General features: G+C 51.5%; 1 protein-coding gene across 1 annotated transcript in view; it reads right to left on the reverse strand.

Annotated features, from left to right (window-relative positions):
* Positions 1–27,465, reverse strand: part of LOC149359743 (uncharacterized) — a 143,875-nt gene that overhangs the window by 65,656 nt on the left and 50,754 nt on the right. The window contains exon 2 of the mRNA XM_089571873.1: positions 9,090–9,429. Within this exon, the coding sequence (XP_089427999.1) occupies positions 9,090–9,429 (340 nt within the window). The remainder of the gene's footprint in view (positions 1–9,089; positions 9,430–27,465) is intronic.

Below are 27,465 nucleotides of genomic sequence, written 5' to 3' on the forward strand. Positions count from 1 at the left end.
AAAGAAAGAAAGAAAGAAAGAAAGAAAGAAAGAAAGAAAGAAAGAAAGAAAGAAAGAAAGAAAGAAAGAAACGTGTCCGCATGACTGAAGAGAAAGAGAAAAGTGGTGAGAGGAGGTGAGGGAGGAGAGGGGGGGGGGGGGGGGGGGCGTTGAACGTGCGCGTCGGTAAGGGGCCAGCGCGGGGTGGGCGTTGCGTCGCGTTTAGCGTTTAATCAATGAGCAGTCGCCCACCTCTTTTTTTGGCGGTGATTAACTATATGCGCTCCTTTGTGGCGGCAGCCACGGGCGCCGTGTATCGCGCTGCCGCGAGGTTTGGAGCAGTCTCTTTCCCCTCTCTCTCTCTCCCTTTCTTCTCCTCTCTCTGTGCCGCCTGTACGCTGCTATCCTTCTTTCCCTCTCCCCCTTCACACCAGTCGCGGTTCGCGCGCGTGGAGATGGCACGATTGTGCGCGCCTGGCGGACCGATTTTTCTTTCTGTCGTGCGGCGGCCGCGAGGTGGAAATCGAACACTGGAGTGATGAACTGGGCGCTCATGCATACGTCGCTCGCTCGCTCTCTCTCTTTCTGCTCTTTACTGTCGTTCTTCTTTTGCACAGTCGGGAGCTTTGCCATACCCACGTTCGCGACGTGAAAAGGTCACCGGTACGGACGCGACGGTGGTGACGCCTGGCGACGCCCGTTTCGTAAAAAAAAACAGCCAATGAACCGAGGACGGGGAGTGTGTGAAAAAACCGCGAGCTGAGGCTCACGTATAGACACTGGAAAAAAAAAAGGATAGGATGAGGGGATGGGAAAGGAAATACTAAGAGAAGAAATATAACTGGGGCAGCCATTTGTGGCAGATCCGCAGAACAACAGTAAAATTCAGTAAATATGGCAGGCACTCTTCAGTGATGAACAGGAGGTCACCGACATCGCTGAAAGAGGAAAGCACGCAATTTGCACGTTACTTGAAAGCGCTGGGTTTAAGCAAAACGCGGACGAACGGAGAGAGACAAAGAATCGAACGTGGTGTTTTGAAATAACGCAAGAAATTCAGTACTAACTAGCCCATTTTCTCGCATTGCCAACATAATTTGCAGCCTGTCAATGCTGGTGTGGAGAGTTTAAACAGGGAGTTTAATGAAAAAAAAAATAATTGGAGGGAACACTTAAGATCAGCCCTAAGGGTATGACGCGATAGCAAATGGGTTAATGCCCATATAAGCGGAATTGGTTATTCTCTGCTTTACATTCATAGATCCCTGGGAGTCCTCATACCACTCCTTGCGCAGTGTTGCAGCGGTTAAGGGATGCGCCACTGCCCTGCGATGACAGGTGCTGCCACCGGTGGGGCTTGTGCGATAAATGTTGCTCTTGGTGAGCAACCTCTCGCGACCAATCATTAATTTAACCAGCACCTGCCACAGTGGGCAGTTTGCTCCCAATCCGGTGGGCAGGTTGTGATGACACCACAAGGTCACGTGACCTAGGTGGCCCACCTGCCTCCTAGTTTGCTCCTCTGGAGACTTTTCGCGGATTTTTCGCTCAAGGTCAACGACAAAGAAGCAACTTAACGGTTTCGCGTTAAATCTCTCTCTCTCTCTCACACACGCACGCACGCACACACACGCACGCACACACACAAACACACACACACTGCGCGTTTCTTCTCTGTTTTTTTTATCTCTCGTCTTGCTTAGAGCGCGAGTTCATCAGACGATCTGTGCTACCGCTGAGGAATCCTTCGTTCCTAAAAGACAACAGGAGGCAATTTTTTGCCAATTTACGAAAACTGACCACCTTGCTATCTTCGAGTGTCCACGTGCCAGCATGCTTCCCAGCTCTGCGTCAACACCGCCGAGTACACGGCACGAGCCAAGAGAGGCCCCATCGGCTTATTACACAGCACTGCTCCAACAAAGCTCATACAAGCGAAGGTCGCAACCAAGTGCTTTGGCGCGAGCGGACACCGCTGTCTCACAAGTGGTCACTGCGTCCGCCAGCGTCCCCGTCCGCCCAAGCTAGAGTGTCAGCGGCTCGGCGCAAACCGGAGGCTCCGTTCAAGGGGGGGCTCTTTACCCCTCCGCCGCGCTTTCTTAATTACCGCCTTTCCCCTCGAGATTGGGCGGCGACCGGCCGGCACATCTGCCGACGCCGTGTCAGCCAGCCTGCTGCGATACAAGGAACAAGAAATCGCGTACCCCGCCCCGTAAGCCCGGGCCGTCCGATACACCTCGCGGTGGTGGGATGCGCGCGCTCTTCCTTCGTCGAGTGAAGCTGGCGGAGGTTCACGCACACCCGATACCGCTGTGGGCGTGCTCGCCGCCAGAGAGGGGCGGCGGTTCCTGAAGGGCGTCACTCCGGAATTCTCCGGCGGCCCTCGCAACACATTCCCCTTCTATAGGCACACTGCAGGCGAACACTGCGTTCTATATATACGTGGCCCGACTAGATTTTTTTCGGTGCTTTCTTTCGCTGAAGTTCCAGACCGGCGGGGGTCAAGCAGGCGTTCCACTTGTTTTTCTTTTTATTTTCTTCTTTTTATCGTGGTTGTATTGTCGGGCCGCGATCGCGCCGATGCGGACGACACGTACGGCACAGATTAAAGAGGGGGGTGCGTGATGTCTCGTCCGACCAACCCCTCCCAACCGCGCGGCCCCGGCCACCCCGCCCCCTACGGCCGAGAGCACATCCTGTAGATAGGCATAGGTACTCCCCCCCATACACCCCCCTCCCAATCTCTAAGATCTTCGCTTTATAATACGGGGCGTTGTTTTTGGGGATAATCTCGCGAAATGAGCGCGTAGAGAGAGAGAGAGAGAGAGAGAGAGAAAATAAAGAAGAGAAGAGGCGGCTGGCGGGAAAGTGGGTGTGGATTCTCACGAGCTAGCCCAGGCAGGAGGCGCCCGATATACTTGGTGTGTGCACAGCGTCCATTACTCTTCCATACGATTACACGTTACGCGAGCTCCAGATAGCCCGGGCTCCGGGAAGCGACAAGTATAGAGCCTGTCAGGGGGTAGATTCAGGCAGCCTAGATCGAGCCGACTTCATCGGCCAACTCTTTTTGACGAGCGGCTCGAAAGGCGTACGAACGCTTTGAAGCTCGTAGTCATTTTCTTTGGTTGAAAAAAAAAAAAAAAGTCGCACGTACTCGGCCAGGCCAACACGACCGACGAGGGCCCCAAGACTGGCGGGGCTGAGAGGTGCTATCGTGGACAGAAGTCCCCAGAACGCATAAGTCGCAACCAAGGACTACAACTTTGTTATTAATCGTTAACTCTATAGACCACGCCTGTAAGGATGAAAGTCGGACTTGCGAGGCTTAATGCGTGGTAGCGATATCAGGTGACTGCTGAAAAACATGACACTTATGCTCCATAATCGCTTTTTGCACGTCCTGAAGACTTGAGTCCTCGATAGTACATGCAGGCAAAATATTAATGCTCAACATAACCGAGCTCTGTCCAAGGCTGTATTCTGCAAAATAATTCAGACATGATGCGGTGGGGCGATGACCCCAATCCGAAGGTTCTCCCGGCAATTCGCCACGGAAATAGAATGTGACCACCATAGAATGTGACTATAATAAAGGGATAGATTTAAGCTCGAATCCGACCTTCATCCTCAGTGGTGACACCACAGCGCAAAAAACCAGGACATAGAAAGAAACGACATACAAGTTCTGTCTGTATAGTGTTACTATAGTATTACGATAGTATTACTATCCATAGTGTTGCTATCGATAGTATTAATAGCCATAGTACCGCTATCGATAGCAAGACTATCAATAGTGAAACTGTGGATGGTAAGACTATTGATAGTAACAATATTCATATTATGCATTTGTTGGGCAGCGATATAACCAAAACATTTGTGATACCTGATTGGTTTCACGGTCTCATGAGAATTAACGTTCCTGAGAGACTCAAGCTATAATGAATGCCGTAGTGGAGGTCTCCGGGCAAATTTCGACCAGCTGTGGTTCTTTTGCACTGGGACAGTTCGGAAAAATACGTGGAACTGCATCCCATGAAATAACAAACAGCATAAGTTGTGCTGGCTTGCACGACACTATCGTGCACTGCAGACGTCGTCTTATTGACGCAACCGCTGCAGAAATTCTTTTCGCACACAGGCTTCGCAGCTAGGACATTCGCACGCTAACATTTTATCCAGCAACTTTACGCAGGGAACGTCTGCAGAGCTCGGTGACGCGTAAGCCGCGAAAACGGGCAAGTCCTGTCAGTTACTCATGCCATCACCTCCATACCACACTCGGAAAACCAAGTTTAGGATGCAGTGGGTACGCGTGGTTGATTTTATAGAATCGATGGCGCTGTATATACCAAGTAGAATCGATACGGCTATCGGTAGTACTATCAATAGAACTATCGAAAGTACTATCGATAGTAATAGAACCATCGGAAGTACTATCGATAGTACTATCGATAGTCTTTTACCATCGGTAGTTCAATAGTGACTCAACTATCGATAGTATCGATAGTACTATCGATAGTTTTGCATCACTACTTCGAACGCTTCTCTCAAATGTTCGCCACCCGTCGTGGTTTCTGTTTAACTGAAGGGGCATTCAAAGCGTCACTGAAAACATTCTCATTGCGATTTGCCGGCTTCCTTGAACGAGAGAGGGAAAAAAAGAGTTTTAACGCCGTTAAACCAAGTATGACGTGCTAAAGCACATAGTTTCGAATTAGCTTGACTATAGAGGATATTCAAAATTCCGCAAGTGCGCTTTCCTGCATAACACTGTTGCCCAAAACAAGATGGCTGACTATGCGTTTCCAGCTGAAACAAAGCAAGAAACACTAGTTTTTTTTTGTTTGATTCTTCCAAAATACGTTTCTTACATTCTATCCACACCTTTAGCGCCTGTCCTGTAGCCCATGTAGTTTCTTTATAGCGCAGTCGGCCATCTTGTTTTTGGCAGCATAGTTATGTGGCTAAGCGCACTTGCCGAATTTTGAACATACCCTATTGCCCAAACATTGTCTTAATTTGTCCTTCAGAATCGCTTGAACTTTGAACCTTGCCTATATATTGCCTTACATTGTCCTCCAAGACAACTTCTTTTAAACTTTCGTACCACGTGACTTTCCCCTGGCCACACCGGGTCAAAGTCATTTCATCTCAAAGGTCAAAGGTCGAGGCTTCAAAGACCCATCGGCTTTCTCAGTATTACTAGTGAAGTTGTGCTTTCGCATTAAACGAAAGGTCTCCTAAGCAACCTACTAAGAAAGTAAAATAATAGCACAGCAAGCAAGAAAGACGCATCAGGGTGTTGCACGATTGGTAAAGCAGTGACCGTTCTGCGTGTTCACTGTGGAGGCATGGCCCGGCATCTGTTGCAGGCCGCATAGCATTAGTAGTGGCCAGGCTTCAAAAGAAAGGACCCGGGCGCAATTAAATGGCGCCCTTAACCAAAGCTGCCTCACGGCACATTTAGAACCGTTCACTGCGATGGGCCACCTAGTGAGACGCCGACATTAAAGGTTAACTGCAGAGTCTTTAGAATTCTACGAGCTTAAAGGGCAACTTCAGCACTTTTATTGAGAATTTCGCGATATTCAAGGATTAAAATCTATATAGGCTGTCGGTAAAGCATGCCAAGTGTTTTCGCTCTAGCATTTAAAATAGTGACGTAATCGACGATTGAATTTCGCGCTTCTCCTCAATGCACCGAAGGAATGCAGAGAAATTCAGCGTGACGTCACGGAAGGTATGATTTCACATTACCGCTGTCGTCAGCCACACCCTGCCCTGACTCGTTAGACGCTGCCAAACAACTCCCGGCAAGGTCTGCCTTCGGTGGCGTTGGTTTTTTTCCTTCAAAGCAGGCGTTTGTGCGTTGGAAATGTACCGATACATTCGATGACGTCATCACGCCCCCCCCCCCCCCCCCCCCTTTAAGCGTTGTGCGCTGCGGAGAAACTTGAAGGGCGTCCGGATTGTAATCGGCGATTACTTCCCTATTTCAAGTGCTAGCCCAAAAAGACTTCGCATGCTTTACCTGCAAGTTTCACACATTCGACCCTCTTAAGCTCGTTGATTTCTAAAAGCTATGCAGTTTCTCTCTAAAGGGGCCGAATGTGCGAAACTTGCAGGTAAAGCATGCCAATTCCTTTAAGGCTAGCATTTGAAATGGTGACGTAATTGCCGATTACGGCCTTCAAGCTTCTCCTCAGCGCACAGAGCCAAGTGTGTGTGTGAAAGGGGGGGGGGGGGGGGATGAGCATAATGACGTCATCTACGGTATCGTTACATTTCCAACGCATAAACTCTTGCTTTTAAGGAATAAAACCAACGTCACCGAAGGCAAAGCGTGCCGAGCGTTGTACGGAAGCATCCAACGACGCATGGCTGGGTGTGGTTGTCGGCAGCGGAAATTTGAAATCTCACCATCCGTGAAGTCACACCGAGCTTGTCCGCACTGCTTCGGTGCTGTGAGGAGAAGCCTAAAAGTTAGTCGTCGATTACGTCACCGTTTTAAATGCTAGCAGGAAAAAAAAAATCTTGGCGCACAGCCTACACAGATTTCAATACTTGAATATCGCGGAATTCTCAAGAAGTGGCGCACATGCCCTTCAATGACCAGATGCCCTCCCCACTGGACCTCCCGGTGGCTACCTCCAACGCCAAACTGAAGGCGTTGGGAGTGGTAAACTCCTATCAGGAGTTGCGGGAGGCCCACCTCGTGAACCAATATACGCGGCTATCGCAGACGGTGCCTGGGCGCCGCCTGCTAAACCGCTTACACATCCAACACACATGCATACCAGAGGGGACGGAGAACATCCCGGTGCTGTGGCGCCACATGCTCTTGGTCGCTCCGCTCCCGCGTAACATGGACATGGCTTCAAATGAAGGCAGACGACAAGCGCGGGTTCGCACGCTTGAGAGGCAATATGGTTATAAAGAGGGCGTCTATTACGTGGACATCACAGGGCCGTCGCCCGCGGGATTCTTCACGGCTGCCGTAGTCCACCAGGGAATGAATGTCGATGGGCTATCTTTTCGGGCCCCAAATTCAACACGAGCGGAGGAAGTCGCAATAGCTCTCGCTGCCGCCGATCCAAAATCGAAAACGGTAATCACAGACTCTCGCCGGGCCTGTGAACATTATCTTGCAGGCGAAATATCACCTCTTGCCTCGCAAATTCTAAGACGCGCTCTCGCCGATCCAACTCGCACAAAAGTGATCTGAGCTCCTGGCCACCAGGGTCTACGAGGCAATGAGGCCGCTGATGCGGCCGCCCGAGCGCTCACACACCGGGCTCCTCATCCTAGCTCTCATGGCTCAGAAGCTCATAAACCGCTTCTGCGGTTCCGCGAAATCCTAATTTATTATTGCGACAGCCACCGTCTCTACCCGGCACCCGCCAAGGGGCTGAGTAAGGCGGAGGAGCGAACTCTGCGGCGCCTGCAGACAGGAACCCTTCTCTGTCCTGCAATAGCAAAACACTTCGATCCGAACACAGATGGGCGCTGCCCGCACTGTGGAGAGATCTGCGATATCTTTCACATGGTGTGGGCATGTACTCAGAATCCTCACCTTCCCCCCTCCCCCATCCCCACCCGAGAGGCATGGGAGACTGCCCTCCTCAACTGCTCCACACTGGAGTCCCAAAGGGCTCTGGTCAAGCGGGCGCGAGACGGGGCCTCGTCGTGCGGTGTCCCGGACTAAGGATACCGACCATGCAGCAGGGTTTTTTTTACCCTCAAGCTCTCTTTGATTAAAGTTTTTCACCACCACCACCACCCCACTGACAGAGAGCGGAATATGCTCAGGCCCTCTCATTTGTACTTGTCGTGCTGCAATTTAGGAGAAAACAAAAAATAAACTGTTTACTAAATACGCTTAAACTTGCCAAAATAGCACTAAACTACGAGGCACGGCGGTTGTGGAACTATACGAAGCTGAATGTTTTCGACTATTATTCGGTAAACTGCGCCAAAACGTCAGTATACCGTCGGGTGTCGTTGAGTATCGGCTCCTTGGTAATGCTGCCGCTATTTACGGGGATCGAACCCACGTACTCGTGCTCACCAGCCGAACGCCTTCTGCGCCCACTGATGCCACGCGCAGGGTATACGCCTATGCCCATTTTGTCATGTACTACATAGTGTATTTGGGGCTTGGACCCAACAGTTGTCGGGCTGTCACACGTTATGTATTCGGAAGTGTACCAGCAGTATTTTAAACTACGAGCATCGCTTCTCTGCTGGCTGAACCGACATAGGGCGCGCCTGCACATTACAGGCACGGACGTACGTTGAAGATCCAGGCCGTCTTGTTTTTCAAGCGTATGCTGACCACATGTGTGAGAAACTGTGCGTACAAGCGGCGCGATCGCCATGGTTTCTCTCCATACAGATATTGAACTGCGGGAACAATAAAGCCGGAAGTCCGCGAAACTCTGCTACAGACCAATATTTACATGAGAAAAATGGATCTCCAATGTCGTCGATCGTTGAAAAGTGAAATGTCAAAACTGATAACTGCACTAATAAATTCTAGTCCTAATGCGTGCTTACCTAACAAATGCCACAATAGCATGGAAGTCTGGCTAATTTATACGGATCGGATTCACACACAAGGAACGAAGGCTGAGAAAATAGAGATCGTCGGCGTCGATGCCTCTTCTCCGTGTCGTATCCTTGGCGTTGTTGCGTGTCGTATCCTTCGCGTTGAAGCCATCGCGTTTCCACAGGGTACGTGCAGGTGTCAAAACACCTGCTCTTGGAACTGTTGCGAACAGGTGCAGGGAGCTCACGTCACCGCTTCCAGCGTGCTCGTGCCAAGTGCACACAACAGACGAGCCAGCAATATGGCGACGCCCAGAAAGCGGTCACAAGAAAGGCCTACAGTTGACCCTCGTTATAACGAAGTTGAAGGGGAGATTACTTCGCTATAGCCGTAGCTTCGCTGTAGCCCATGATGACCGAGCTTCCAAGGGAAATCGTCATTCCTTCGTTATATGCATTATTTCGTTATATCCACTATTTCGTTATAACGAGTTTCGCTACGTACAAAGAGAGATGTTAACTGGGTTAACAGCATACAAGTCGTGCAGGCAGCAGCTCACCTTCGTCCCTGGGGCTGGTTCCGGGCTCCCCGACCTGCGGCGCGGCGCACACCAGGACGTCGTCGACCGGCGCCGGTGTCGCGGCGGAGCCCCTCGACGACCTCTCCGACGGCGTGAGGCGGGCAGAGCGGCGATGGTGCTTCTGCCTGCGCTGCTGCTGCTGTCGGTGGTGCCTGTGCTGCTCGCCGGCCGAGTCCTCCTCATCCGGGCCGCTGCCCTCCTCCTCCGAGCTGGTGGCCGCGAAGTGGCCCAGGTTCAGGCCCTGCGTGTCCCGCCGGTCCACCACCTTCTCGTAGCCGTACCAGCCCAGCAGCTCGTTCATCGTCGTCTCCGCGTAGTCCTGAGCGAAAAGGGAACGAGCGTAAGAGCGCAGACGTCAGTCGAACACTCGCTACTATCCTATATCACGAGAGTCGTTACCATGTGGACCACAAAACCTGAGATACATTCCATCAGCAATGTGCGGCGAAAGGCGGTTGGAGTGTGCTATAGAGGGAGCGAGCTCTGTTGCGTACAAAGTTTGTTCGTAATTCCCAGCCCTTGCTCCGTACCCACGTGGCTTCGATTTTGTATTCTTATCTCTTCGTTTGTGTCCACAAGTGGGCCACTAAACGTGAGTGTACTCTTTCTCTTCCATAGGCACACAGCCTGCAAGCGGCTGCACGTTGAAAGTCTTTGCCTTCGGAAGGGTTATCAGAGAGCTGCACCGAACCAGCAGCAGCATATATGTATAGCAACGCCTGCACCGCGCACGTAGGAAGTATATAGCCGGTTCAGGTCCTGGCGTCTCCAGGAACCCGATGGTCTATGCAGTGATTTGTCTTGCCTGTGAGACACGTTTGAAAAGGGTGCCACCCGGTCTCAGATCAAAACATGACCGATTCTTCGACGTGCAGTTCCAGACACTGGCGCCATACTCGGTGTGCGCCAGAATCCGGTACCACATGCAGGCATCGGCGTCACAGCTCATCGCCTCTTCCTGCACAGTGACCAGCAGACAGGGGTGATGCGCACTTTTTACACAATGCTTGTTACGATTCAGGCTTGGAGCTGAATGTGATACGCGTTCTATGAGGCCAAAAGGAACGAGTGACTTGGATCAGCGGAACCAAGTCGGAATGTCTACTTCTGCTTTTCTAATCAATTAGCTTTAAGCGATAACATATTCAGTAATATTCTAAATTGATCAACACCACAAAATAGATAAATTAATTTAAAAAAAATCCCCTTGCCCCTTGGTTTCTGTGGCTATTGGCTTCTGTCATACTCAGTACCATGACGCTACTGCTTCCGGAAAAAGACAAAGCCCAATTGCCGGCACAAAAACGTGTCTAATTTTACCGGTGGTGTCTGGTTGTACCCACACTAAAAACGACAAGGTAGTGCCATCAGAAGTAAGGCTAGGAAATTCACGCAGCGGTAACTGTTGGCAATGTGGTCTCGGAAAGTTCCGGAGTATTATTACACAGCACGCGGTCGACTCACTGTCACTGCCCTCGGATGCCGAAGGGACTTGCAGTCGTTGCCCAACGGCACTCGGTTGCTTCTATTTACGGGCAGACAGCTGCCAGTAGACGCACGCGATCATCGTGAACAGAAACCAGCTCTTAGATCACCTTCTGACACGCGTCAAGTCCGCAGCAGCTGCAGCCTCCCTTCGCTAGAGGAATCTTGCGAAGCCAGTACAACAGGTAGCCTGCCATACATGACATTCTACATACTGTGAAGTCTATCATCGGGCAAATTTCGTCCCGTGATCCGAGGCAGCCCCCTGCAACCTGTGACCTGGCTTTCCCATTGGAGACATTCCGGCTGGTGAAAGAACACAAAGAAGCAAGCGAATACGTCGCTTCCAAGCGCCAACTAGCCACGGGCGAACACCATCCGAGACCTTTCTGACCTCGCCCGGCCAAAGGCAGAGCCTGCTGTTTTACGCCGATCCACGGGAGAATGACGCACCCCGGTCGTCGGAAGCTTTGTATTCGCTTCCCTCGTTTTAGGAGGGCATTTGGCATAAAACCAGTGCTCTCTCCTCTTTCAATCTCTTTCTTTTTTTGAGAGGCGGCTTCGTGCGCCTGGGTGACGCCATGCCCGACTGCACACACACTAGGCTTCTCTTTGCAAAGGTGGGCGAGGCCGGACCAGCTGACTCCGGTCTTGCAGTGTCGCCGTCGTCCGACGGACGGGCGTGTCGCGGGCTCTGCCCGCCGGAAGAGGAGCGCGCTCTCTCTCTCTCCCACTACGGCTGGCTCAACAGGGACACGAGAACCGACAGGCAACAAAACGACGAAAAAGCACGGCTTCAAGGAGTGGGAGGCTTTGGATGGGACACGGGATGAGGGAACAGCAGCTCACTCATTCTTACTTCTTTTCTTTTCGGGGCTTACAATAAAAAAAGGAAGAACACGACTAAAAAAAAAAAGGATAGAGAGAAGAACGGAGGGAGGAGGCGCAGAGATGTTGAGAAAGAGTGAGAGAAAGCACCGGGAGCGGGCGTTTCCACCGAGGAGAGCCCAGCGCGCAAGCGGCGGCAGGGCGCGACGCACATCCCGGCGTCGCCGTCGTCGACGGTGCCTCCCACCAGCACCGCCACCGGCGGCCCAGGCGCAGCAACGGAGCCCTCTCAGCAGAAATCCCTTAATTCTAGAGCAGCGGCGTTGGGGCCCGTTCGTCAGGCAAGCGGCGCTGGGAGGAGGGGACGAGACGCGCCCGGGCCGCCGCCGACACTCTATAATTTGTCCCGCGCAAGCGGTCGTCGCTGCTGCTGCTCCCGCCGACGGTGTTGCCTGCCGGAGCCGGCGTCCCGTCAAGCGGCGGCGGACAGCCACGCCAGCTGAGTACGACGACTACGCCCCCAGCAGCAGCAGCACGGCCGAGCCGCTCGCACGCTGCCGAGGCTCCTTCCGAAACGTGGCGGCGTAACCTCTGTTCTTCCCGAGACTCAGGTTTGCGAAGGGGGCCGAGAGAGGCAACGACGTCGAGGCGACTTGTAGTGCCGACGACCGGGCGCAGGTAGGCTATCCTGTGGGAGGAGTCGAGAGCACAGCACCGGCTGGGTCCTCGAACGGTGCCCATAGCAGTGGATGCATCGGTGCCGTCGCCGTTGCAGTGTCAGCAGACTAAAGCACAGAGCGCAACCGAGAAGTCCTGAGAACGCCGAAAGGCGTACCGAGAGCTTTCGTTCTGCCTTAACAAGTGTCCAGCAAGGATTAAGTCACCTGAACGCGTATATTGCACCCAGGTAAAGCGAAGAATGGTCGTTTAAATAAGGGAGATAAAGAGAAATGAGTGTAAGACAGGTAAATATGTATTTAGTGGTAGTTTAAGGTAGTTTGCGACACACAGGGCGACGGAAAGCCGCACTTTTTGTCCGATTGCAACGCGAAGTTTGCATGCTTCTAACGAATTTATGCCAAAAGCGAGACAGACCAGACACTCGGTGCTCGTTTGCGAAGCGAACGCACACTTCGACCGGGAAAAGGAACGTATGTGTAAGAATTACCGCAGAGCGCTTCTATAGCAAATCCACGAATAAATCTCATGTTACGAACCAAGGGTATGACAATACAGTCCAAAATGGCAGTGTGCAGAAAGCAGCCCCAGAGTGAATGAGTGAAGGTATAGCATCGACTATCCGCCGCGATTCGTAAGTGCCCACAGAACTAGGCATTTCTCCTTTTACGCTCCATGTCAATTTGTTCTGGTGTTTGTGTAACGCAGAGCCATGACGAGACCGAACTAGAGGGCCGACCCAGCTGTGCGCAAACGAGGAGTCGGCCGCTCCGGTGGTACTCCTCCCTCCCGCGCGCCGCGCCGCTGGCAAAAAAAAATAAAAGAACGCTCTCCCAGGGGCGGCAACCGCGCCCACCGACGTCCGGCGCTGCCCCCGTAAGCGCTCGAGAGCCCAAACGTCGGGGATCTACAGGCCCTTTCTTTCTCCCGCTCTTTTTCAATCTTCCTTCTTTCACTTTTTTGTTTCTGTTTGCTTTCCACAATCGCCAGCGACGATTCGGCCGCTCTACCCTTTCTCCCGTGTTCTTATTCTCGACTGGCAGTTTTTTGTTTTCTTTTGTGCGAGTCACGCGTAAGACGCCGGATGGGCACAGTGCCACGCGGCCACGACCCCGCCCCGTCGTGCACCCGCTGCCCAGGAGTAAACATGCAGGCTCGTAATGACCGAGAAACACACCCGCCGCCGAGAACGGCAGAGCGGCCGTACTGCGACGAGACGTTCAAGACTTGTCATCCAGAGCACCAACTGACAGACGTCGGCGGTAGCGGGAGCGTGGCGTCACTTCAGCCAATGAAGAAAAAGAATATAAATAGAATATAATTGGGCATCTTGTTCGTTTAGAGTTATATAGGATCATCATCACCAACCAGAATCGGCCAGTGTGTTATCGGGATAAACCGCTCCAGTTGCATGCAGCAACCATCCGCTAACAATTCATGCGCCCGCTGTACGCATGGAACGTTCATGTGCCGCAGGTCGCCGCGGGGCGCGGCGTTGCGCGGATACTACCATTGAAAACTGCGAATACTAAATGTTGAAACAGAAAAAAAAAAAGAAAACGTAAGAGAAGAGGCTCCTCGTAAACGTGAGGAGCCTCCCCTGCGAGAGCAACGGCTGCAAGATTGATAAGGACCATCGAATAAGCATAGAGAGAGAAAAAATAACCTTTATTTATAGAGTATTTGAAGAGGAAGGCTCCCTTCTGGCGCAGGCGGGCTACTGTCGCTTGCTGGCCATGATCTCTTGGATCTCGGCGACCTGGTCAGCCCTCTCTGTGAGCAACTTTTGCTGCCACAGGTCCGAGCTGCGCAGCGCGGTCTCCCACTGCTCCTCTGTGGTTATTCCGCTGAAAGGGTTCAAGCTGGATTTCCTGCAGCGCTTATTCCTTTCCCGTCTCTGTTAGCGAACTGGAAACAAATGGAATGACGACGAAACAAATGTACGCCGGTGAAGCCTTGTCCTCGCCTGTCCCTTTCCACACCGCTGCACCTGTACATGACAGTCAACAGCTCCCCACCGAAAGAAAGAGCCAAGGGCTCTCTCGGTGTTAGCGGCTGGAACCAGGCGGACACCGTACACCCATGGCCAGACCGGCCGGCGCGCAGCAAAGCTGGACCCCCGAATCCGAAACCGCACCCTCCCCCTCTTTTTCTCCTCGCCCCAGTGTGGTGTCCCGTGTCGGCATGCGTCATGGCACCGCGTCTAAAGGAATCGCAGTAGTCACGTGACTCCCTTCGCCGACTGCTGCGTCTATATTTTCTTTCAGATGCTGCGCTCATGCAGGAATCGTATGACACGCTGCTCGCGCCTAAGCTCGCGCAGCGCCTCTTTCATCACTACTTTCTCACTTTCTCACCTCCACTCTCGGCCTTCCTCTCTCCTCTCTTCTATCGCTCTTTCTACTCCTCGTTCTCTCTGTCTCGTCTTCGAGCGCAATTACTCGTAAGTGCGTACAAATACAAACACATACACCAGACTCCCTTCCCTCATGCATCCTCTTTACACACTCTTCGCAGACCCATCTCTACGGCGAGATCGGGAGAAGCAATGGAGTCGTATGGCGGCCGCGACGGCGTCACTCGAGATCTTGATCACCCGAGCTCGCGGCTCGCGCTGAGCCGAAGTTTATGGGCGGCGAACAAGAAGAGAACCAAGCTAGGAGAGGGTGGTCTCTCTGAGAGAAAGAGTGAAAGAGAAAGATGCGGAGGAACAGGGCGCGAGCAGCCATGGGGAGACGAGAGCGCACGGTACTAAATCGGTTCGCGCGCATCTCTTCCATGACATTCCCGGAATCCGGAGCTCGTTTTGGAGTTGCCTAGAAGCTGCTGCGGCAGCGACCTCTCCGTCGTCAACGCCGTTAAAAGCCAAATGCTAGAGAATAGCTGTGTATAAAAAGAAAGGCAGGCGGCTTATAAATACATACGAAGGGTGTCTTGTTTCGTTATATGCTACATTACTCTCAGACACGCAATCGTGTTTCTCGTCCGTATTTTTTAGTGCGAAAGCAGTACTCAATGGGGTCAAACCCGACCAAGAATCTTGTGTGAAACCTCGGAGTAACTCGGGTAAGCTCGGGTTAGTTCGGAGGAGCGTCGCGCCAGCTGCAGCCAATGGAAGGAAACTCGGGTAAGTTCGGAGGAATGTCGCACCAGATGTAGCCAACGGGAGCAGGGCATCGCGTCAGCTGCTGCTGAGTGGAGAGAGGGTAGGAATATGAAGAGGGAGAAAGGCGTTTTCGGGCACATGCAAATGCCAGAAAGAAGAGGCGATGAATGAACACATGCTTTCGCACGTTTAACTACGTTAAAACCCTACCAGTTTTTTCGTTTCGTTCTGACTGTTGCAAGTACTTACTGAATGTAGTGTTGCCGAAGCCGAGCAGTCACCTAAACTTCAAGCTAAAGACGACATGTACGAGAGGCGAAAAATTAATTGCGCGAGTGATTCGAGAAAAAAAAAAATACCTTCAGTAAACAGAAGCATGAGATTGAGCAAACAAGAGAAGGTGCCCAGCTCACAGATTGGGATCTTTTTTTCTCGCGCTCTTCCGCAGGTTTTATCAGAATAGGAAGCGAGAACGGGAGGCATCCATTGCTTGGCGTTGGCTTCCGTGCACACCTCACGGCTCTCTCATCATTCTCTCATCATCACGCAGAGAAACGATTAAGAGCAGCACAAGCTTCACAGTGGCCCTACCATGCAGCTTACGACGAGAGCGGTGGATGTACAGTGGTATAATAATGAATGGATATATCAGGAAATGAAAGGAGTGGTAATTCACTTCTTGAGTGGACACTTCAACCGCGCCGCGAGGGAAGGCATGGGGGCAGAAAGTGAAAAAAGGAAGAAATAAAGAGGCGACTTAGTGGAGGGCTCAGGAGCCGCGTTTGGATGAAGGCGAAACGCAACAAGGCACCCGCGTGCTGCGCGACGCTAGTGTACGTTAAAGATCAGGTGGTCGAAGTTATTCGGGGCCCACCGATACGGCACTTCTTTCTCTCATTCTGGTTTCACTCCCATCTTCCTCCCTTCACTCACGGCGCGGCTGAAGTGTTCGCCGAGAAGCGATACACTTGTTGCGCCTTTAATTTCTTCAAAACCAATTTATTTTCTGAATAGTTTGGAGCACCTAAAATTCTTTGGCGTGCAATGGGATCGCACAGTACACGTGTGCGTTTTTTGGAGGCGATAAGACTGGGAGTGTGTATATATACAGCCGGAAAGGGGGTGCTCTTGTGAACGTGCCATTCATGGTCACGTGTTCCAAGCTGAGCCGAATCGGAGGCGGCGAAGCGTCAGGGATTTCGCTGTCACTCTTCGGCCCCCTGACGGTGCTAGAAAGTCTGGCAGCAAATTCGCGTCGGAGAGGAGGAGGGGGTCGAGTGTCTCATTAAGGCACGCCTAACGACAAAATTGCGTGAAACGGGCACCCCCCCTCACCGCAGCCACCACCATCGGGCACGCTACAGGAGTCCGCCGAGAAAAGGCAACACGGCCAGACCACCAGGGGCGACTGGAGCGCTCGAATCGATGGAGACAAAGGAGGCCAGAGCGAGAGGAGAGCCAAGGCGGGCGTCGTGCAGCACAGTGAAGGTGCTCGGCCCCGCTCACGCGACTCGGGGGCGTTTGGCTGATCGGCCTGTACAACACGCGACAACCGAACGAACGAATGGACGGAGATGGAACGCACTCGGCTTGGCGGCAGTGCGAGGCTGCGGAAGGGAGGCGAAATGGGTCAACGATCCGTCAAACTTGCTCCGTCACTCTGTGCAGCACGTGGCACTCGAGGCGTTGCGCACATCTCGTCGCAAACGGCGTTATTGCGGCGCTCCTTCGTCTATTTGCCATGGCTGTAGGTGCGCCCTGAACTCCGAATCTCAACGAGCCTGCGGTGAGGGGCTTACCAAGGCGACCAAGGAGGCTTTAGTGGTTTGGTTTGGTTTATGGGGTTTAACGTCCCAAATCGACTCAGGCTATGAGAGACGCCGTAGTGGAGGGCTCCGGAAACTTCGACCACCTGGGGTTCTTTAACGAGCACTGACATCGCACAGTACACGGGCCTCTAGAATTTCGCCTCCAAAGAAATTCAACCGCCGCGGCCGGGTTCGAACCCGCGTCTTTCGGATCAGCAGCCGAGCACCATAACCACTGAGCCACCGCGGCGGCAAGGAGGCTTTAAAAAAGGGCCACCATAATGGCGATATCGAAGGAAGCAACGGACTTTTCAATGAGACACGGCAGAGCAACCGACAGCAACTTGTCTAACCATGGCCTTCCCGACAAACCCCCTGTCTCCCGATTTCCTTTCCTTTTCGTTTTGAAACAGGCACAGAGAAAAAAACGATAGCATAAGCACAAACAATCAAAACAGCACTGCGTGTTTATTGCTTTATATACGTGGTGACAAAGACGGGGTGACAAAGAGGATTACAAGCGCCTCGTGTTAACACAAGCAGGCGCCACAACGGCACGCCCTCTTAATTAATATATGGGCACTCTTATTATAGAGTGTTTCACCTAAGACTGTACACAAATTTTAAAAGCCGCCGCGGTGGCTCAGTGGTTACGGTGCTCGGCTGCTGACCCGAAAGACGCGGGTTCGATCCCGGCCATGGCGGTTGAATTTCTTTGGAGGAGAAATTCTAGAGGCCCGTGTACTGTGCGGTGTCAGTGCACGTTAAAGAACCCCAGGTGGTCGAAATTTCCGGAGCCCTCCACTACGGCGTCTCTCATAGCCTTAGTCGCTTTGGGACGTTAAACCCCATAAACCAAACCAACCTAAACCAAACAAATTTTAAAAGTAGGTTTTCTGAGTTAGAATAGCGCTTTTTTCGACACAACATTGTCAGTGGTGTACTACATCAGAATACAGCTAACTAGCAGGTTTGTTACAGTTAACTTTTTAGCTATTACCGTTAGGTCCCTTAATTATCAAGAGATGTGTAGCACACCATAATTAATATTCATATCTGATTTTAGAATTTAGAAAACATGTTTGCCCTCGGCGCTGTGGCTCAACAAATTCTTGATGTACGTGCACTAGAGAGGTTGCTTTGCCTGCAAGCTTCTCAAAAGCACGTGTATTTTCGCGCGATTTAGCCGAAATTTGTTCGGCCACAACGGAGAGGGTAACCGTGTTTTCGAAATTTTAAAAGCTGACAATTACGGTGGGTAACACGCCTTGTATATTTGTCTCTTATTATAGGAGCTACACAGTGATATTTCAGCGAAGAATGATGAGGCCTCGAATAAGCCTAGATTTTGTTAGTGAACAAAGAAAAGTAATGAAGAAAAGGTAGACAAACGAGTTAAAGGTAAGATAAAGAAGTTCAGGGTCTCACTCGAGAACAAATATTCTGATTTAACCGAGGGAGACAACTATTGTGCACATGTGGTGAACGGTAATCTTGCCAATATAATCACGGAGCGCGCAGTAGCAAGTAGGCGGGAGGTGGGGGAGGGGGGGGGGGGCAGCTATAGACACAATACTAGCAAATTCTCCCAGGTGTTGAGATCTCTGACTAAGAACGTCAAAGAAAGAAAGTCTGGAACTCCATAGAACAGAACTGGCAGAACTCTCAAAGCTAATCATTAAAAGTACGGCGACGGGCATAAGAGAGTATAATTATGGAGAGAATAGAGCATGCTCTAAAAAACGGAGGTAACCTAAAAACGGCAATGAGAAAACTCGGTATGGGCAAAAAACATATGTGCGCTCTAAGAGGGCAGTGCCTTGCCAATACGATAAGGTAGTTAAAGCAACCGGAGAATTGCACATTTGTATATGTGTATTGTATTTGTATTATTTCGGATATTGTACATTTTTACAATGTCATGATTATTTCGGATATTGTACATTTGTACAATATCCGAAATAAGAATGATGCTATAGGCAATGAAAAGGCGAAAACAGGTGAGGACCAAGTAACGGGCTCTGTTGGGCGCCATATCCCATCTTAATCCAAAAGGAAGGGCATATTAAGGACTTGAGAAACCACAGACCGATCACCTTACTACCCGTTGCTTAGAAGGTATTTAATAAGGCATTCGCTTAAGAGAATTCAAACTACCTTAGGCTTCAGTCAACCAGTGCACCACGCTGGATTTCAGGAAGAAACTAGACGATAGACCACGTGCACATCCTAAACATTTGACAAAGAGATGCGCAGAATATAACCAACCTCTTTATATAGCCGTCATATATTACGAGAACCATTTGACGCAGTTGAAACCCCAGCACTCATGTAGATATTGCGTAACCAGCGTGTTAAAGAGAAGTTTTCAAAGACTTTAAGATACATATACAGGACGCAAAGCGGTCATGATCCTGCATTGAGGAAGTAATAAAATCCCAATGAGTAACGGTTTAAGGCAGGGAGAGACGACCTCTTCACTGCGTATTTACAAGAGATATTCAGAGAACTAGATTGAAAAGATTTGGAGGCGGATGCTAATGGAGAATACATTAATAATCTCCGATTTGCTGATGACATTGCTTTGCTAAGTAACTCAATGGACGAATTGTGAACCATGAACAATGACTTAAAAAGACCAAGCATACCAAGGTAGTGTTCAAAAATCTCAGAAGGCAACAGCAGTTTACGATAGATAGCGCAGCGTTGGAAGTTGTCAGGGGATACACCTACTTAGGGCTGGCAGTGACTGCAGATCCGGACCACAAGAGTCAAGCAGCTGTGAGAATAAGAATGGGGCAGAGTGCATTTGACAGGTACTCTCAGGTCATGAATAGCAGCTTGCCGTCATCCCTCAAGATAAAATTGTGTGATAGTCGCATCTTGTCAGTATTCTCTTATGGGACGGAAACCTGAACGCTAGCAAAAAAGTTTTAAAATAAACTGCGAAAAGCGCAGCGAGCTATGCAAAGGGAAATGATAGGTATAACGCAGACAGACATGAAGAGAGGAGAGCATTAGGGAACAAACGCGAATCGATGATATCCTTGTCGAAATCAAGAAAAGGAAATGGGCATGGGCAGGGTATGCAATGCAAAAGCAAGATAACCAGTGGTGGTTAAAGGGTAACGCGTACGACAACAAGAGAGGGCAAGCGTAGCAAGGGGTGGCAGAAAATCAGATAGGCGGAGGGGGGGGGGGGGGGGGTGGCTTTTGTCCTGCAGTGGGTGCACGTAGGCTGATGACCATGATGATGATACTGTTCACATAAAGCCTACATCCTCCTACATAGAGACAAATGTTGGAACGACCTTCTCGCCAAAAGTGCTACGATAACAGAAAGCTCCCATTTGAAGTCCACCATCGAAGGCGACCATGTACATGTATAATCACCTTTTGCGAACCGACACTTTTCTAATGTCTCAAGGCGGGGCCCTTGAGACACAATAAATGAATGAAGAAGTAAATAAATAAGAGATACAGATGAAATCACTGCCTTCTAACCACGTACCACCACGTAAGCTTAGGTCTCATTTTCGCTGGGGGACAATTGACGTGTGTTCGTGTTTATTTTTCTTATAATGAGTCAGCCGAACCCGGATGTATCGAACTAGAAGTGGACAGCGAAATAGTTCGATTAACGTTTTTCCCGAATAAAAATAGCCACGCTAAGTCTATCTCTTTGGAAGTACATGGGTTGGACAACATTTGTGGAGCTCCACAACTTTCCTATTGACGCCTGAACGTTTCAAGCTATATTTAAAAAGTTAATTTATTTACTTCGACTGATTATTCAAATGGGACGTGCGAAAAAAAATGATACTGTAACTCTAGGTAAAGCCTAACAACATGCACGCGATTTCAGTTCTGAACAACGCTTAGGTTTTTTTTTTAAATTTTGGTCCAGGTTAGCCGAGACACCCTGTATACGTAAGCGACGCGTTTTCTGCAGTCAGCAACGTGCCCCCCGTCGGCGTGCTGGCATCAACCCATCATAGTACCTACCATATGATGTCTAATCCTGTTACCAATACAATAAACTCTTTCTAAAATAAGGTACAGCTTGTTTCCGCGACGCCTTCAGCAACGAAGCGAGTGACGCGCGCCGGACTAGGGCCGCCGTTAGGCATTAGTGTGGTTGGCTCCACTGCACGGCAGCGATGTGGCGCAGAAAATGAGTACAAGAGACCGAAGGCAACATTCTTGCGCACCCTACGTTCAGCTTGTCACGCAGTTTCAGGTCGCTAGTGCAGCCAGCAGGCGCCCAAGGCCGCTCAGTAGACCCGTCTCTGCAGGTGATCGAGAACCTCCGTTCGGAGAAACACCCCTTGCAGGGGCGTGGCGCTCCGTTCGGTTTATCGAATGTTCCACTGAACGTGAATTCGATAAACGCTCACAGTAGCGCCAAAATTTTGCATGGGATTTCCAAGCAGATATTCTGACTGTTCGATATAAGCGGTAATTCGATATATCCGGTCCAAACTGTAGTAGCAGTCATACGGACTCGCAGTGATTGCAGTATCACTGGCAGCGGCCACATGAAACAGAGACACCATGAAGTTCGAACGACGCAAAAGGCTCCTCCCCCCTGACGTCAAAATACGTTGTGCGAGAACGCTACGTAACTTGCTCCAGAGACTGGACAGCGGCGTGAACTCAGTAGAACGAGCTCTGATTTGCGGGAAATGCGATGTGAAATTAATACCCGTACGGAGCTCGAATCACTAGACCGGGAGGCAGGTACGCGGAGAAGACACAGCATGGGTGCTCGGTAAACCGATTTAGGTGTCAGGTTTCCTTGTGTACATCCCGGAAGCTCTGAGACGTGGCTTACGACGTTGTTCGGTGTCCACATCCTCCACTGGTCCTACCATCATTTCGGAAGGTTATTCATAGAGCGGTCGCTAGTGAGGTGACTAGACGAGAAGCAAACCAGAGATGCAAGGCTTTTGCCACGGCTCCAACGCCACGGGCCTGTTCAATTCATAGCAGCGCGAACAGAGGCGAACCAAGAGAGGGAAGACGTAAAGTTAGAAAGACTAATGAAGGAGCGAGACACCCGGACACACACAGGCAGCTCGACAGAGGCACACTAAAACGGCAGCGGCACACACATAACCACAAGAGTTCGAAGGTGGCGAAGCAGCCACACAGGCCGCCAGAAAGAAGAGATCCAGGACGAGCCCAAGACGAATGATCGGAAGAGGGAGACGAGGAGATAGGAGGGAGGAGAACGGTGTAGGATGGACAAGGAGAGGAGAAGGAGACGGCGGTAAGATGAGATGGAAGAGGAAGGGGGGAAAGGGGCGTCCACGGGCGACCGGCGTTCGTTTTCATTCCTACTTATTTGCGAAACGCGATGCCCGTGCAAGCGCTCAGGTTTCTCCGGCGTTCTCCTCTTTCCAGCGTCGGCCGCGCGACGAACCAGTCGCCATCTTGTTTCTATTTTTTTTTGTCTCCCTTAATACTTCATTTTCTCGGCGCGCATATCTCTTTTTACTTGCTTTCTTGGCCGGCGCGCGCGCGCGCTAACTCTCCAAGCAGCAAGAAAGACGAGAGCAGCGCTGGTGGTGGTCGGTGCCCAGGGAAACGCTACACCGCTTTCCCTCGCCCACGCGTTCTTCCCTCTCCCTTCCCATCCGCCCCACGAGAAGCCGCGTCCGGCGTGCCCGAGAAATTTTCGCCGCCGTCTAAACTTTCACCCGATATAAACCGGGCGTTGCGTTTCGCTCGCCGCTACTGTTTCTTCCGTCCTCTCCACCTCTATCTCGTCCTTTTTTCTTTTTACTCTCTTTATTTTACCGTCCGGTCTGGCGCGTATATATTTTCTTCCCCGCCCACATTACCCCCACCCTTCCGCGTACATCTCATTTGTCTGCTTCCTCTGACTCCTCGGCAATCATGCCGCGATGACTGCACTCAGGGGTCCGCCATGTTGGAGAAGACAGCAATCGGTGGTCAGTGGCAATGAGGCATTGGGACGGGAGCGGTGTATTGTATCTTCAGAGTCCTTCATGACGTCATTACGGAGTAAAAGGGAGGCAAAAAATGCGATGAAACTAGACTAGTGACAAATAGTACGCGGGGAACTTTGAGTGGCGACACTCTGAAATCAAAAAAGAATTAGGGGGACACTTAAGGTCCGCCTTTAGGGGTGTGAAGTGATAGCGTTAATGGTTCTCTTCAGTGGTTTTTCTTCACACACAGGCCCGTGTTCTGTGCGATGTCAGTGCACGTTAAAGAACCCCAGGTGGTCGAAATAACCGGAGCCCTCCACTACGGCGTCCCTCATGGCCTGAGTTGCTTTAGAACATTAAACAGAGACAGACAAACAGACAGACAGAGACAGACAGACAGAGGGGCGGACAGACAGACAGACAGACAAAGGCTAAATGCGGGGAACGGCCATGTAACGGAACAATATAATAAGGCAGGGTTAGCTCGGTACATTTGAGCGTTGTCCATGAGGGCAGTAGTAGGCAGGTGCAGGAGAGGTATCGGACTTCTCTTCCCCGCTTTGTCGTTGTTGTAGTAACGACAGCTCGACAAATTATGCTTGGGTGCGAGCGTGCGCGTTTTTTTTTTTCTTGCGCGCGTGTCCGTATAGCCGGTATATAAAAGCATGTACGCTTCAGTAAAGCGCCGTAAACTCTAGGCTCAGCAGGTGGCGAAACAGCATCAATATTTCTCCACAGGTAACGGGACACGGCCGCCGCACTTTGCTGCAAGGCAGGAGAGTGGCCGCGCGAACAAGCGACCCTCAAGCGCCGACGAAGACGACGCCGCACCGCGCTGCCGTGTAGAATTTCAAATTAACAACGGGACTTTGCACCATCCCTTCTCCTCCTTCTTCATCGTCTCCTCGTGCGCTTAGTATTTCTCTTCACGTCGCTGCGTTTCTCTCCTACTTGTTTGGCCCTGTTTTTCTTTCTCCTTTTTTTTTCTGACCACACGTGCAGCATGTCTCAAGTTTCCAGCTCTGGATACGGTTTCAAGAACGCACTCTCGTGCGGTTTTGTGCCCATTTTTCTTAGGCATCTTTCCGTTTCCCCCGCCACAGTTCTTTTACTCGCCTATATACTTTTTTATGCGAAGCATATTACTAGAGCTACACTAAAGCCCGTCGAGCGCGGCGGTGGAGCTACCATTGACCTTTAGCGTGACCACGTGACACCACGTGACAACATGACGTCACAGCAGAGGAGAGATGGGCTGCCGGCTCGCGCGGTCGGCCGCGGCGGTGGAGGCTCCACATAAGAGGCGCGGCGGCTGACCACGTGACGCTACAGCAGCGGTATAAAGCTGAGCTTGCCTCGCTCTCCCAGCACTTACGAGGCGGCCAGGTGTTGGGATGCCGCCTAGAAGCGGGGCTGATTTGAACGAGAAGCGAAAGCTTCAGCGTGCCACAGAGACCGATGAAGAGCGGGATGAACGTCAACCAAGGAAAGCCATGTATTACCAAGCCTAGCCATCAATATGCTTCGCATCTGACTAGGCTTAACCTTAGCGAAGCCTCAGCCATTTTTTTTATGCCTTTGCATTTATACCCCGTCCCCATTCCCGGTTCGTTTGCAGATGTTGGCCCACCAACCGCCATATTCGGACTGCAATATAGCTGCAGTAGCAGGCACCCGCTATGCTGCGACGTTGCCGAGATTTGCATATGCCGCGTTTTTTTTTTCTTCAAAGTTCTGATTTCGGTTATCTATCTAGGATGCTGTATAGAAACTGGGTTGCTCAAAACGCGGTGGGCAGGTTGTGATGACGTCACAAGGTCAAGTGACCTCTCTCGATCAATCATAAATCTATTTGCCACCTGCCACGGTGTCCAGGTTGCTCCCAACCCGGTGGCAGGCACGGAAGCAGGTTGTGATGCCGCTACAAGGTCGCGTGGCCTATCTCGACCAATCAGCGAATTTCTTCTCTGACAAAGGCGGGGTTTTGGTGTGATGACAACTCTAGTACTATCGCATTAAAATGCGCCTTACTGCTAGTTGGGAGGTGTGGCTACAAAACCACACCGGCACGCCTGCCTTCACAAAAATAACTTTGGACAGTTTGTGGCCAGTGTGGCCATAGAAAGCAGACATAGACATACAACGGGAGCTTTACAGCCGCGGAGAAGACGCAGAAGCTTAGGCAGTTCCCAGAGTAAAACCATCTGTTTGCAATATTGGGCCGATTCTCCTTGGTGTAACTCAATGCTTTGAAATCATCTTCGAAGCAGCGTAGTCAACGGCAGTGGTATCGTAAGACGGTGCTCACTAGAACCGCCCACCGCATAATGCATGGCTGTTGCCGGGGCTCAGTTTTGAATGCGCTGCATCGTTGGAAATTCTCAGTCGCTGCAGCATTCGGACTGCTGCAGACTAGATGTGCTCAGGAACTGCCACGTTCGGGAACTCCAAGAGGTCGAAATTAATCCGGAGCCATCTACTACGGTGTCCCCCTATGCCAAACGCAGTTTCTGGACCTTAAATCCCTCATGCCTTCTTACCTACGTAATTCACAAGCTGCCTACCTCCCCCCCTTCCCTCCCCCCACCACGTAATGGCTCATGGTACTGAAGATATAGAATTACGCGAATTAAAAAGTGGCATCTTTTCATTTCTTTTGATTCCTGTAAAAAACCTAAGGTGCAAAGATGGCGGACGAAGCGCCTCAGTGGCTGCGCCATCTACAGTTGTAGTTGCGTACCGCGCAGCAGCGAATCTTCCAGCTGGCCGCGACGAGAGACTCCGTTCTTCCAGTGGCCTCTGTACTTGTTTACCCGGCTATGGGGTGGCGTGCTAGGATCGGATGACATAAAACGGCATCCAGACCGCACTTTCTACCTTGTACGCAGTTTTCGCACTCAGTCGCGTAACGTGCACCACCCGCCCGTTTATCCGCCCGCGAAGGCTGCTCCCGGCCTGTTGCATTAACCAGGCAGCAGCTCATTCTCGAGGAATCTCCTCCGGTTACAACGAGGGTAACGTTCACCCAAGTCTCCTCTTCGCTTTCGTTAAAACCGACTTTCAGAATGATGGCTCTGTCTCTCCCGCGAAGCGCGCGTCTTGTTCGCATCACCCGACGCGCGCGTGTTGTCAGGCTGGCTGGCTATTTTTCTTTTGGTATAGTGTTGTTGCCGTCACGTCAGTGGGACTGAAACCGAGAAGAGATGGTAAAAAGAACAGGAAAAAAAACCTGCTGCACAGGCGTTAGCGCAGAACGAAGGAAGGTTAAAGAGAGAAAGAAAAATAAAAGAAAACAAGCAAAGTGCATGCACCGCGGCGCTCCGAACTGGCCGCCCTCGCGTCGAATTCCGAGCGCTGCGCAAACGGCTTCGCGCGCTCCGCTCATGCAACCGAAGCCGAAGGCAAAGTAGACCAAGCAGCCCCGAGGGCGAGTGGTTGGGGGAGGGGGGAGAGCGGAGCGCGCGCCATCGCCGCTAGAAAGAGGAGAACACGCGGAGCCAGAAGGGAGGAGGTGAAGGAAAGGAGGTCGGGGAGGCGGCGGCGGCGGCCGGAATTCAAGCCGTCGCTTACGGTAGTCGCTTCGGGTTACGGCCTCGGCGGCCACTGCTGGCGCGTAATCCGACACGGGCCTCCGAGATTGTAATCCAAACCCGTATACACGACGCTCTCGCTGCTGCCGCCGTCTCTCTGCTCCTCCCCCGCATCCTCTACTCTCCATTCGCGGCCCCTCCTTCTTCTCATCCGGTCGCCGCCGCCGTCACGTCTAGCTCTCTTCTTAGAGCGCATTTCCTTCACCCAGTGCACCTAACACACAACACGCGCGCGCGCGAGGCTGAACCCCTCCTCTCCCAAACCCTTCTGTCGCATCACACTCGTCTTCCTCTTTCCTTTGGACTTTTTTGCTCGGGTCCCGTTTATATATACGCGCGTCTATAACGGCAGATTCTGTTACGGAGGAGCCCTTTCCACAGACGAGGAGAGAAAGAGATCATTGCAGAAAGGAGGAGTGGAGAAGGCTCTGCAGACACACTGGTTGCAGCAGTGTTGCTGCTCTGTCTTCGTTCTCTCCTTCCTCGATCGACGACACACCCTTGCCACTGCAGCACCTCGTTGTTTGCCTTATCCTCCTTCCCCCTGCACCGTCACGAGCTGTGTCTAGCACCCCTTACCCCCTTTTTCCACTTCTTTGTTGTCGTTTTTTTTCGCGTGTGTTTACTGTTACGAGACCGCGGCGCTGATGCACGGGGAACACGCTGGTGGATGCCATGTAAGTGGAGGAGGGGTCTAGACAGCCGCCGAGAGTGAGAGAAATGCTTAGAGAGAGAGAGAGAGAGAGATGAGCTCAGCGAAAGAGGGGGGGAGGCAGCGCAGGCGCTCTTTGCAACCGGAGCCGGCCGTCTCGAACTACGCATCCACGGGTCCCGCAAAACCCGAGCCGCGCGCACTGGGCCGCCGCCGCTGCAGCGCCAAGCCACCGCCCAACCATCGCAGGC

The sequence above is a fragment of the Amblyomma mixtum genome, chromosome 2 (assembly GCF_055824585.1).
Source record: "Amblyomma mixtum isolate Tamu chromosome 2, ASM5582458v1, whole genome shotgun sequence".
In the NCBI taxonomy this organism is placed as follows: Eukaryota; Metazoa; Arthropoda; class Arachnida; order Ixodida; family Ixodidae; genus Amblyomma; species Amblyomma mixtum.